At 40.5% G+C, this 13,060-nt stretch overlaps 1 protein-coding gene across 8 annotated transcripts in view; it reads left to right on the plus strand.

Annotated features, from left to right (window-relative positions):
* The window catches only part of LOC147140058 (uncharacterized), a 54,615-nt gene that overhangs the window by 20,181 nt on the left and 21,374 nt on the right, over positions 1–13,060 (plus strand). For all 8 annotated transcript variants that reach the window (XR_015088546.1, XR_015088547.1, XM_086044313.1 and 5 more), the window contains one exon: positions 1,329–1,403. Coding sequence is in view for 6 of the 8 variants with exons in the window: in XM_086044313.1 (XP_085900439.1) it covers positions 1,329–1,403 (75 nt within the window). In the remaining 2 variants the exon portion in view is untranslated. The remainder of the gene's footprint in view (positions 1–1,328; positions 1,404–13,060) is intronic.

The following is a 13,060-nucleotide window of genomic DNA, read 5'->3' on the forward strand; positions in this document are numbered from 1 at the left end:
CCGTTTGTGCTCTAAAATCTGCTTAAAAGATACCCCCCACAACACGGAGGCTAGTGTCATTAGCCTGTCGATGGTATTTTGCCAGCAGATGGCAAAGTTATGTGTTAAGTTAAATATGCTCTTTGTTTGATGTTTAGTTTTATAGTGAACTGAGAGCGACCATAATTTTTTTTCACCATCTGCAAAATTGCTGCTTGTTGCGAAAGTCTCTACTGTATATTTACATACTCGTACTTAGGGTTACTCAATCATAAATCGAGGTACCACTGTATATATTTTAGTGTATTCCAATAAGTGTTCAGGTGTGACAGAGAATTCTCAGTGCATCTTTATTAGAATTAAAATGACATTTCTCTATCTTGCTTTTGATTTTCTTTTTTCTTTGTCAAAGTGCTTTCTCCATTCTGCATGTGAGAGCATCTTTAAAATGCACTTTTTGCACCATCGTTCAAAGTGTTTAATAGATAGATATACTTTATTACTCCCCTGAGGATAATTAGGGAAATTAAGTCTTAAATCACTCGCCAAAAAAAGGACTAATTTGACCCATTCAAGTGCACAAAAGCATGAAGTCTGCCATGGCGCTGATGAATATGCCCCTCTCGCTTTTGCCTCTTTGTGTGCCTCGATGATGATTTATAGAAGCTTTATGGTTGTTGACTCGCCGAGGCTTTATGGGGAAAATGAGATGTGAGTTGTCTTACAGCCGGGCCACTCGTCTCCTTCGGTAAGCGACAATAGATTGCGCGAGAGAGGGGGTGGGCGGCGGTCCTTTATCGACACATCCCATTACTGAGGTCTTCACGTTTTACGGCCATTTCCATAAATTCTGGCCCCGGGGACAATCTCCTGGCCTGCGTGGGGCTGATGGGGAGATCATATTGGGGCTGTCGTTTGACGCTTCACCACACACACACTGGCGCACCTCCACCTCCACTCAGTGATGGAGGCCGTCCCTCCCGGTGTTGAATGAGTTTACAGATGATGAGAGTCTTAGTTCAGGTCAGTGTGTATTTACAGCTCAGTGAGTCCGCTCCGTCGGTTTAGAAAGCAAACATAAGAGGGTTAGGGTTAACCGATCAGACCTCTGGGAGTAATAACGCAGGAGGGCAAGGGGGCCGTAGGGGAAGGGGGAGCGCCATTGTCCTCCAATCAACACTGCACTATTAATTCATTACAAGCAAGTTTTAACATACCGCTCAATTATAAGACAAATGGCTAAATAAAGTTTAGAAGGAAGACAAGGCAAGGAGTTCTCTGTACTAGCAGTGTATTTCAATTTGTCTGTCTGATTGTCTCGCTTTCTCTCTGTCTTATCTCGCTCACAGATGAAACTGGAGGGAGTCGCAGTTTTTCATCAGTGCTACCGGGGACGCCACCTAGGACCGCACACTGCGTAACCAGTATGTCTTGTATGATCAAAATGCTATTTAAAATGTGGACAAAATACGTGCAGAATACGTGCACGTTAATATATTTCATTTTTGATAATACATTTTTCAATGAATGCACAAATGATCTACTATCCTAACTCAAAGAACAAAGGGTTTGAAGCAAACAACAAAATAACCATTTATTTAGATTTTTTTGTTCCAGTGCAAAGGGCTGTCTTGCATAAAAAATACCATTCAAGGATGGCCCAAAATTATTAACGCCTACTCAAGTTGTAGTATAGGGCAGTATAAGACCCGGTGTAAACTAAACTAAGACATGTCTGCCATTAGTGGTGATTGGTGATATTACAACTTCAAACTACAGTTGACCTCTCCATATTCGCAGGTCGGTATCCGTGGTTTGCATATTCACAGATTTGTTTTTCTTTTTTGTGTTTTCCCTATTTCCCCCTGTTTTCCATAGAAAACATGTATTGATTGTTTATTTGTGTTTCAGTTTTGGGGGGTTGTAAAGGAAAAAAAAAATTTCTCGGTTCCTTTTCCATTTTTTTTTATTAGTCAAGCGGGCACTCAGATTGTGTTCATCCCTGATCTAGCTGTCTGTCTGATTGTCTCTGTCTGTCTATTGAGCTGTCTGTCTGTCTGCCTGTCTGAGTGTTTGTCTACCCACTGTATATTTACATATGGATCTATCAATATGTACCTACTGTATCCATCTATTTTTCTTAAACTTTTAAACTTTTTTTTAATTTGAATTAAAATATTATCATGGCAGACGTTTTCCATTTTCAGCAATTTTTTTTAATGTCGTTTGATATGTTAAATATAAACACTTCTCAATATTATACATTGTAGTCCTGCAGGATTACAAATTGCAACCACATTAGCAGTTAGAATAATTAAAAGGTATTATGTTCGTAAAAGCACAATTTATGGTGCAGTTTCTCTTGTCCTTGATCTCACTTTTGTGTGTGTTGCCTTTCATCAGAAGAGGGCGCTATGATCTTAAAATTCCGTGGAATAAAAGGATATCTGTATAAAGTATCATTATTTTTTGTAATTACTTGTAGATTACAGAATATGTCACTTATAAATAATTATAGTATAAAGGCATGACATGCTTTTGTGCATATTTTTTGTTGTATCATTATTCATCACAAAAAGTCCAAAACAATTTTCCTTCCCCCCCAAAAATGGAAAAGCTCAATAATATGATTTAGTAAGAAAATGCTGTCTTTAGTATGAATACAGTTTGTACACTAACTGCAATGTAAAAACAAGTTTGTGAAATGACTCCATCTACTGGCTGTTTATAGTAGTACGCTTTGTTTCATTCTTTTCCCCATTAGTCATTTGTTGAAAACCTGTGCGTGTGCCCGTGCGTGTGAGAGATAATTAAGAAGGTCTGTTTGCAGTTGACATGTCAAACGCGTGCACACACACAGACACACACACTCCTGTCACCTGTGTTTGTTAAACATTAGCGGCATCATCATGCTGGGTCATTTCAGTAATTGAAGGATGGCATAGTCACACACACATACGCACACACAAAGACACATGTGCCTCATCACTGACTTTCAGCATGGGTGTGCAAACACTGCAGGGCGCAGAGGAGGAATTAAAACCCCTTGTTTATTTAGTTTAATTTTGCTGCACATCAGAGGGTCGGCAGCACCCCAATGAGGGCTTCCTGCTGAGGAGCAGTGATATGAGCCAGAGACTGAACGTTTTTTTTGGAATGGTTCCACAAAGGACTGCTTTGCCAAGAGCAAGAAAAACGTGGCTTTATTGTCAGGTTTGCTTTGGGTTATACACATAGCGATAATCGTTCCAAATGTAAGCATTTTCCCTCTCTTTCGATATCAAACTCAGCAAAGGTTTAGACTGTCAATTGTGTGCAAGATTATACAGAGTCGGTGTGTTAAGAGCGATTGTGTTACTTACTTAAATTGTACCAGTATCAATATGTGCGGTGTGAAACGATTCAAGGACGCTTCGATTTGAAAGTGGAACGATTCGATTCAGCTCGACTCGGGTGGGATTACGACTTGATTTGATGGTACGGCTCAGTATGAGAGGATATGGTGATGTGTGGGCTTTATTGTTGTCATTAGACATACATTTGAATGAACTTGTCAATACTGCATTTCCTTCTACGATATATCTCTCCAATAAAAGATGACTCATCACATATCTTGATATTGTTGTATGTAAAGTGCTTTGCTACAGCTGTAGCTGTTGTGAAATGCGCTATATAAATAAAATTGTATTGTATTGTAATTTATATATTTTAAAGTGGAACGATTCAGTTCAATTTGATGCACTTGCGTCTTTAAAATCAAAAAACAATTTTCTGAGTCATCGGATACATTTTTGTCACTTCTACTGTGTAGTTGGCACTGGTGAGACCCCCTTTTATAGATATTGAATTATAAACATTTCACTCAGCTGTGTGGCCACACGTTTTGCACATACCAGAACCCGCCAGTGGTTGGCAGGTTGAGGAGGAATGAAAAGCATGTCAAAATGTGTTTTGTGTATTTGGTGCTCTGTGTTCTTTACCAGCTCATCAAACAATACGCATCACTTTTGTACGTGTGAATGTTATCACGACACACTCAAGACAAACCGGCGGTGCACTTCCTTGAGTGAAATGCATGCGTTGCCTCACTCATTATCTTTATTCTGCCTCAATTGGTGCGTATTGTGCTTGGCGCCGGCCGAACTGGCTTTGCAGAATCCTATCAGAGTTACTGCTTCACTCCCACAAGACGTCTCAATGCCAAAGACAAAAGACAGATGACTGCCACTTGTATGCATCGTGCACACATGCTTCTGTTGCATGTGTTTCGTGTTAGTGCCTTCTTTGGTTCTGCTCGACTCCCCCCTCGCTATTTTCCCTCCTTCAAACGCTCTTATCTCAACACCGAGGTGCCGTCCGTCCTTTGTGTCGTCCTGTTCCCATAACATCCCTCGGACCCGGTCCAGGTCTGGCACCCCCGTCCCCCCCATCCCTCCTCAGACCTTGACCCATGATTACCTCCCTCCACAACTTACGCTGGGGGCCACCCAAAGTGAGAAAGGCAGACACCCCGCCCCCACATCTACTTGCCATTGACCCTCAAAGACCACAACAGGAACCACATTCTTTCCTTTGTGGCCATTCTTTCATCCGCGGCTACCAGAAATAACCTACGAGAGAGCATTGTGAGGTAGAGACGGTCGCTTTAGTTCAGGTTTTGCTGCAACGTGCTGATAAAACGCGCCAAACATTGTGAACTGTCCCAAATGTAGCTGCGTTGAATGAACACTAGGTAGCAGCCTTGGTAGAACATTTTGCATCGGCTTCTTAACGTTACAGATCCATTGAGTCCCATTGAACACCAGTGAACCATTTATTGCTGGGGATTCATTTCAAATCGCCCCGATTGCGCTATCGTGTTAAACACATTGAAACTTATTTGACTTTGAGTAAATATGTTTTGAGATAAGAGATTGGATGGATTGGTCTTCGGATCGGGGATCAGCTCCACAATCCTGATCATATAAAGCCTAGTAAATTCTCCAATGAATGAAAGATTATCAATTAAACTAAATAATTTCTATAAACTGTTCTCCACATAGGCACAATTCGCTACTCACAGATTAGCCTCTCAATATTTTCGCATACTTACCTATCCAAATTTTTGGCTCAGGCTAAAGCCCTGTCTAAAATAAAAGTGTTGCTTTGGCTCCATCTGCTGGCATCTTGGTATCAAGGAACTATGTTGAAGTGAGGGGAGCAGCTTCATTTATTTAGACAGTCCATGCATGTCTCATAGAAAAGTAGATCTTTTCCGGCGCCTTGTCTATAGGCAGTTCTAACTTTTTTAGTTAGTTGTAGAATCATTTTCACCATTTGCAGGCCCCTCTATCAGGTCAAAAAATAAATTTCCACAGACTTACTCCAGCTCAGAGGCATGTATAAAGTCAACCTTTATGTCAGGTTTGTGCAACTGTCACTTGTGTTGACCCAGAGGCAACGGCAGCAGCAGCTTGCCAGACACAGTAAGACAGGATCTAACAGGACAAGACAGTACAAGGTGTGGTGTGTTTATCTTGTTCGTTAGGCTTCCGTCATTACACACGCACTTCCTGCAATGCCGATAACCCCTTTTGGAATCAGTGTTGTTTTCGTCAACGATGATGATGATGATGATGATGATGACGAAAATATTTCGTTAACGCCCCTTTTTTTCATGGCGATGTTGAGACGAAGACTAGCTAAACGTGGCTCGTTGACGACGAAAACATGAAGTGACGTACATGAATTTTCGGTGACGAGACAGGACGAAATTGTTAGCGTGTGGTCTGTCAGATGTTCAAGATTTATGACATTCCTTCCTATTGTACACGTAATCTGTCTTTGAAAAAATTGCAATGCTGGTGCAACCTATCCTCGTTCCTCGTAACCTTTTTGAGTTTTCGTCGATTAAAACTAGACTTCAACTATCACTAGTAGGAATGACCAAATGTGACGAAAACTAATAAGCATTTCCGTTCAAAAGACTAAGACTAAATCTGAAATGCCTGCCAAAAACAACACTGTTTGGAATGGCCATAAGCATCAAGCAACGCAGGACGGCTCTATTAGAGACATTGCTGAATGGCAATAGTACTAAAACGGAAGTGGAAAATTAAGGGCACGTGAAAATAATCCAGTCAAAAATTTACTGACTGAAGTCTGTTGAGATCACATTGCGTTTGGGCTCCACTTGCCTGTATGCGCTCCCTACAATCTGTTTGTCCCAATTAAAAGTCCAAACATTGTTTTTGAGAAGTTTTTGATGCATCTCAAAATAGTGCATATGAACTCCAAGTACGTAACTTTATGCGCTCCTTACAATGTCTTTTGAGGCAAATCAAACGTTGAGACTTTATTTTTTAAGTTTGTATGTACCGCAAAATGGTGCGCATGTATGGCACGTACCTGTATGCGCTCCCTACAGTGTCTAGTAATCCCATTCGAAAGTCAAAGCTACAGTATATTATTTGGAGCGTGTTTTGATCCATGTCGTTTAAAGCATCTCAAAATATTGTGTATGAACCCCATCTACCTGTATGCGTCTATGAACTTTACAAACCTGTATGCATTACCTACAAAATCAGGTCCTCTCACTCAAAAGTCAAAAGTGTATTGTTTTAGAAAGGTTTTTAATGCAATTCAAAGTAGCGTATCTGAACTCCACATCGCTGTATGCACTCCCTACAATATCTGTTCATCCTAATCGAAAGTCAGACCATTATTTTTTTAAACTAAAGATATTAATGCAATGTACCAGTCTTGTATTGGATCACATTGGATTCTTCAATAGTGCCTAATGAAATGGCCCGAGTGTGAGATCCCATTCTACTGTAATGCCAAAGCCAAATCTGTGGATGTTATTCACATCAGGACAAGCCCAATAACTCTTTTAAAATATACATGGCCGTGATACAAAACATGTGTTGAGCGCAAAGCGAAGGAAAACCGCCCCGTCCGTCCGGATCGCACAAAAGGAGGAAGAGCGACGGTTTTGATCGCACCCACTCTAGTGTTAAACCTTCAATTTTCACATCAGGTGTACTTTTTTTCATTCCCGCTTGACAGCTAGAGTTGGACTCACCGCCAACAATCACCTAAAAAATAAACGGCTTGAAGGTGTGGAGGCCTACTGGGGAAAAAAAAAAAGTCATGTATAAAAACAAGCTTGGTCAGGACATCTGGAGTCAATCCAGTTAAGGTATCAATGATAAGCTTGCGAGGATTTCAGAAAACACAAATGTAAAGACTACTATTCCCACTTTATAAAACAGTAATTATCTGTAAGATTTATGACGTTATCGTTCATCAGTCAGTGTTTACAAGGCCGTGTGATGTTGGAAAGTTGCTCTCTGTTGGCATTCGCCCAAGTCTTAATTGCACGTTTTTCTTTTACAAGCTTAGTAGTAGTAAGAAAGCTGTTTTGATATGATACAGTCCTACATGATATATCGGGCCAAGTAGAGGTGATGAGTGAGCCACCAGATCTTGCAGATGGTGTTACCATGGTCGATCAAGAATTTTTAATCAAATCAGGATGTGTTTAGGATTGTTTGCGACTGGCGGCAGGTCTGCGCACACCTACGTGCTATTCTAGTTACTCTATTTCCCGTGAAATAGTACTCAAATTGTAGAGGGTGGCTCCAATTGACTCGTGCATGCGTGTGGATGCAGATTTGGGAACTGTTCACAGATACCTAAAAAAAGGGCTCCATTTTACACATCGGCTAAAGACGACCACATTAAATATTGTGAATGCACCCCTGCTAAGTGTGACCCCACATTGATGGCTTCAATTGACTCAAAAGACTGCTTTAATCTTCTTTTCAATTTGAGAGCCAATAATTTATTCACCTTACTTTTGACAGTTACAGTCCGCTTGCAGTGGAGCATTGACCCACCAGATACTACAGATACATTTGTGGGGAAAAACACAATTGGGTCAAAATAAATCCTTTTCAAAAAGTTGTGCATAATCTTATTTGTTGGATAGCACGACAGTAACGCCAATGATCTTCTCTTGTCAGTGTTCTCGCTTTGTATGCTTGAACCTGAACATCAATCGGAGGAAGCTGCTTGGTAAATATTTTGATCCGGATAAATGGCACTTTTACACACATCACATAGCCAATAGCTGGTGTTTGAGATCAACTGTCTAAACACCCAAAAGTGAGCACTGTGGGTCTTTTATTTGGCTTTTACGCCCATATGGCTGCACTTTAAAGTGGTTGAGACTTGTGGTGGGGGAGCAGACATACGTATATGACACACATTTGAAAACACTTTGTGGTCTCTTTGCGGCAGCGACAAACACCGCTACGATCTCCGTGGTATGCACATCCAGATAAAATAGTCGATGAAAAAAGTTTCCTTTGTTATCGTACAATGGCGTAATAGGGTCAGACCAAGAAAAAACTAATTCAGAGAATAATAATGCAAAAAGTCGTATGATCAAAATAGCTTTTTTCGGTCAAACTACAACTTTATCCTTGCAAAATGTTATTCGCCAAAAATACAACTTATTTCTCAGAAAATTCTATTGCAGTATCATCTGTCAATTTAATCAATTTTTTTGTAATTATATTTTCCCCTATTGACCTTATCCTCTATATTTTACCATTATCATATGTATATATATATTTTTTCAATCTTTATGTGATCATTAAACGTTTTTCCTTCTAATTCCTGAAACTTAATTTCCATATTTTTTTCTTATTCAATTGTTTGTTTTCCATGTGTTTTGGAAATGACGTTTACCTTCATAATTTCGACTTAATTCTGTATTTCCTAATTTGAACGCATTTCATTTGAACTAAAAATCTTACTTTTTCATCGCTTCTTTTTCTCCGAAAATTCCGATTTTGTTTTTTTAACGTTATTACTTATTTTATTTTTTTGCGTAATTTTTTTCCTTGCAAATTTGACTTGACATACAAAATTACATGTCAGTATGGTGCCAAGCAGTATGAATAGTGTTTCTTTCATTTGATTAATTTTAGTCATTTCATTTTACTGTCATTGTGAAATTACGGTATTCCCAAAATATTACAATTCTCATAATTGATTAAATTCTCTATTACTTTTGTTAGATTTATTTGAAAAACTGCGAAACTTGAAAATGTATCATTCTTATTTTTACTCTTAGTTTTGTGTATTTTAGTAGAAGTAGTAGTAGGAGTGGTAATAAAATTGCATCATATTGAAAAGTCTTGCCAAAACATAAAAAAACCTAATATTATTACAGTCAAATATTTTCTTATCCAGGTTTTGTTGGGACATGTCTGTGCACTTGTGCGTGTAATGAATTAGAACTTGTCCCTCACAATTCCTGTTTTAATCATTGATTATCATCATGCCTTTTTTCCCCTTGTACTTGCAACTCATATTTTTATTGTTCGTCAGAGCATTTTTAAATAAAATGTTCCAACGGATGTTAATGAAGAGGAAGGTTACATGTGACAAGGGTCAGTCAGGGTATTTTCAACGCAAGTAAAAATAGGAAAATTCAGGGCACATTCATTGTGAAAAGTGGAGCCAATCCCCAAGCAAACACGAGCAGCCTTTCATGCAGTTAAATTGCATCTTCTCCACTATCACAGATGCCGACGCATTCTTTTCACACGTGAGGTTTTACTCTATCAACACAAAGAGCATCTTGGTGTTTTTTTATCAGCAGGAGAGAAGTGGCTGATGGAAAACAGAAATAGAATGAGGTTAGTGACTAATGCAGAAAAGTGCAGTGAAAGCTCATAAAACTTGTGACACCCAATCAATCCCTGGCTGACGTCCTGCATGCTGCATAGGTCCACCCTTTAACAAGGCCTGTTCACATGTTAACATTTTACTGATGCAACATTGCCTCACGGCAGCCAACAAGGACTTTCTTTGTTTATCCGTTGACTTACATCAATGCGATTGGATCTCGGTGCGATTACATGGCCTTCCATGTATGCACGCATGTACAGTGTATAAACATGTTGATGTGGCGCAATCATGGGTCATTTTCATGATTGCTCTTGAGCTGCCTGAAAGCCACAAACCTTGTTCCTTAAACAATTTAATTTCCCTCACAGGATGAATAAAGCCAAGCTCATTTATGTAAAAGAGCCAGGAAAAACGAGTTAGTGTTGTCTGCTCTGTCTGCATGTGTTGCTAACCCTTGTGTTGAAACACAAGTTGTTTCAAGGTTCATAATTACAGGTTCATAATTACTGCAACATCAATGCGAGTTTTGCAATGTGTGTCAAGGCTCGAAATAACTTTTTTGAAGAGCAGTTTGGCTAATCAGTGACTAAACCAAATTACTTGTTATTTTGCAGTTCAAAGTTGGATACACGCTCCGCTATAACGCCTTTCGAGCCAGACTTCCGTGAAAAGTGTACTTGATTGCCCAAGCACTAAATTCTGCTGTTTCACAATTACATGTCACTCGTAGGTTAGCTTAGCAATTACCATGGCCTCTCCGTCTTCTGTTAATTACTAGTCGTCATCCCTTAGTACTGACTTAGGAGTGACATGTTTAGCCGCACTAGTAGCCAGCCAAAGTTCATTGCTAGCTAGCTAGTGTGGTCTAAGTAGCACCAAGGTTCCCTCGAAACCGCTTATTTCGAGCCGTGCGTTAGCATTGAACTAGCAGGTCTTTCGTAAGACAAAGTTAACTTCAAACAGTAAAATTCAATTGGGAGTTGCAAGAAACATCTTGAAGCCTCTTTTTTAAAAAAAAAAAAAAAAAGTGTTCATTATCATCCAAACTGCTGCTGTAGTCAAAGCAAAAAAATTACCCCAGTGACGGCTTGTCATCAAAACCTCCTTAGTCAGGTCACTCAAATCTCAAGTCACCACTGTTTAGTTTTCATGAATCTAAATATTGTAAGCCACGAAACATGCTCAGATTCCAGTAAAAGTTACAAATGAGCTTGTGGTGGGGATGTTTTCATATCATAACCTCTGACTGTTATTGTAACTTCAAAATATAAGAATGACTTGCGTGTGTGTGTATTTTGTGTCCTCGTCTTGCAGTGGTTTGAATAAATGAGCCGCTCTCTCACGGCTCAGGCCAAGAAGTATATGTCGGCACACTGTGTACCCCGCCCCCCACCCCCCGCCGCTACCTTTGTGTTTATTTACACGTACAGTGGATAGAAATCACAACATTAAAAAAAACTCTTCCTCCTTTCATTCCACTCCTTCGTCAGGCCTGCGGAGGCCGTCCGAGCCAGTGTCCGTGTTAGGCGGGTGGTCCCCTGAGAGCAAGCCCGCCATAATAGCCGGGGTGGAGCGGGCTGCCGCGCTGTGGGGCTTTCCACCCCCCCACCCCCCCCACCCCGAGAGAGTCCTTAGAAGGCCTTGGTGAAATGGCATTGCGCTCAATTTCAAAAACTAGCATACACACCATCAAATGACAGCTGAAGAATGCCATTTGTGGCCGTCTCACGCTGATGTTGGCTGGAAAAGCCTGCAGCCAGCCTAGTAAATGCACACAGTGTGTTGTTCAAGTCGTAACACTGCATTCTTGCTTCCATCGCTCACTCGACTTCAATTCTTTTACTTCTTTTCTCTTTGAGCGCGCTTGCATGTGGAAAGCGTTGTGCAGCGTGGGTATGCATTGTGAACAACTCCGTAGTACCTTAAAATTCAAGATTTCAGCTCTGTTTCTTTTTTCTGTAGCTTTGGTCTGTCCTGGCATCGTCGGAAGATTAAGGGTTTATGTTTCTCTGCTTTGTGTGCTGACGCTCCACTTTCGCATGTTTTCGTGAAAACTAGATCCTCTCTGGAATGAGACAAGCAGAAAGTCACAAAATCAATTAGCCGAGCTGGGCATTTTATGAAAAATCCACTTATCCGTTTTTCGCCGGGGTACAGCCGGGGTACCCTTCTGCCGTCCGTCTATCCGCCATTTTGGAACTGTGAGCCGGACGTGCTAACCACTCAAGTGATAAACACATGAGAAAGGACTTTCACCTTGAGAAAATGTTTTACAAAGGGAGTCTGACCCATACACACAGCTCCTGTTCCTTCCTCCAACACTCCCTGCATCTCCCGTAGTAAATGAGTGTGTGTGGGTGTGTGCGGGTGTGTGTGTGTGGGGGGGGGGGGGGGGGGTGTCAAAGGAAGAGAGACCTAATGATGAAGGAGTCCAATTCTCAGACAGGTGTCAAGTGCATTTCCAAACGAAAGGGCATGATGTTTGATCGCTGCACACAAACACACAAGATAGACATATGAAAAATAGAAAAATGAATAAATATTACTATAATAATATAACAAATTGTTAAATTTATAAAATTGTTAATTTTACTGTTTTATTTATTTTAAAGTAAAGCAAATTATTGAATGAGATATTTGCATCAAAAAACATATAAAAATGAGTACCACACATTGAAATGTAAAAAAATTGAGGGGGGAAAAAAAGAATGTCGCAAATGCCGACCTAAACCCTTTGCAGTGTTTGCTTACCTTACAGCCATAGGCGGCCTATTGTCGCTGGGTTTCCCCCCTCTGCTTGTGGAACTTTTCACACAATGGCTCATGTTTGACATTGACGACGAGGATGTAAAAGGCGGAGTGAAAACACGAGACAGCCCGCAGACGGATGATCGTGTACAGTAAGCCTCAATCACAGTGTCACCTTCTGTAAATGGGGCTTTCAATGTCATCAGACCTTAAAGGCTTTGCTGGGCTAGGGCGGGTGGTGCTGGACACATGATAGCTTTATCAATGCTTTGCTAAGCCGAGTAATGGTCCTCCTTCCCGGCCAGATCAAACACAACTATCTCAACCTATCCTTGACTCGGAAGCACACCAACGCCTTTTGCGCCCATTCACACAGATTAGTGCTCCATTGTAGATTAGTGTTCTCGGTGGGAACTCTAGAGCAGGAAGCTTCTGTCTGTAGTATTCTGTAAAAATATGGACTTATCAAATTGAATGTGCCAGCAGGATGAAATAGCGGTTAGCGTGTCTGCCTCACAGTCAAAATGTCTGATTGTCAGTCAATCGCGGGGTACTTAAAGACAACAACATGAAGCAATATAATCCTCGAGAATATAATAATATTCATTACGTGATCTTGAGCTTGTTTTGTGCCGGTGCAGTGGTCCAC

The sequence above is a fragment of the Filicampus tigris genome, chromosome 11 (assembly GCF_054856515.1).
Source record: "Filicampus tigris isolate MCC_2025a chromosome 11, RoL_Ftig_1.0, whole genome shotgun sequence".
NCBI lineage: Eukaryota > Metazoa > Chordata > Actinopteri > Syngnathiformes > Syngnathidae > Filicampus > Filicampus tigris.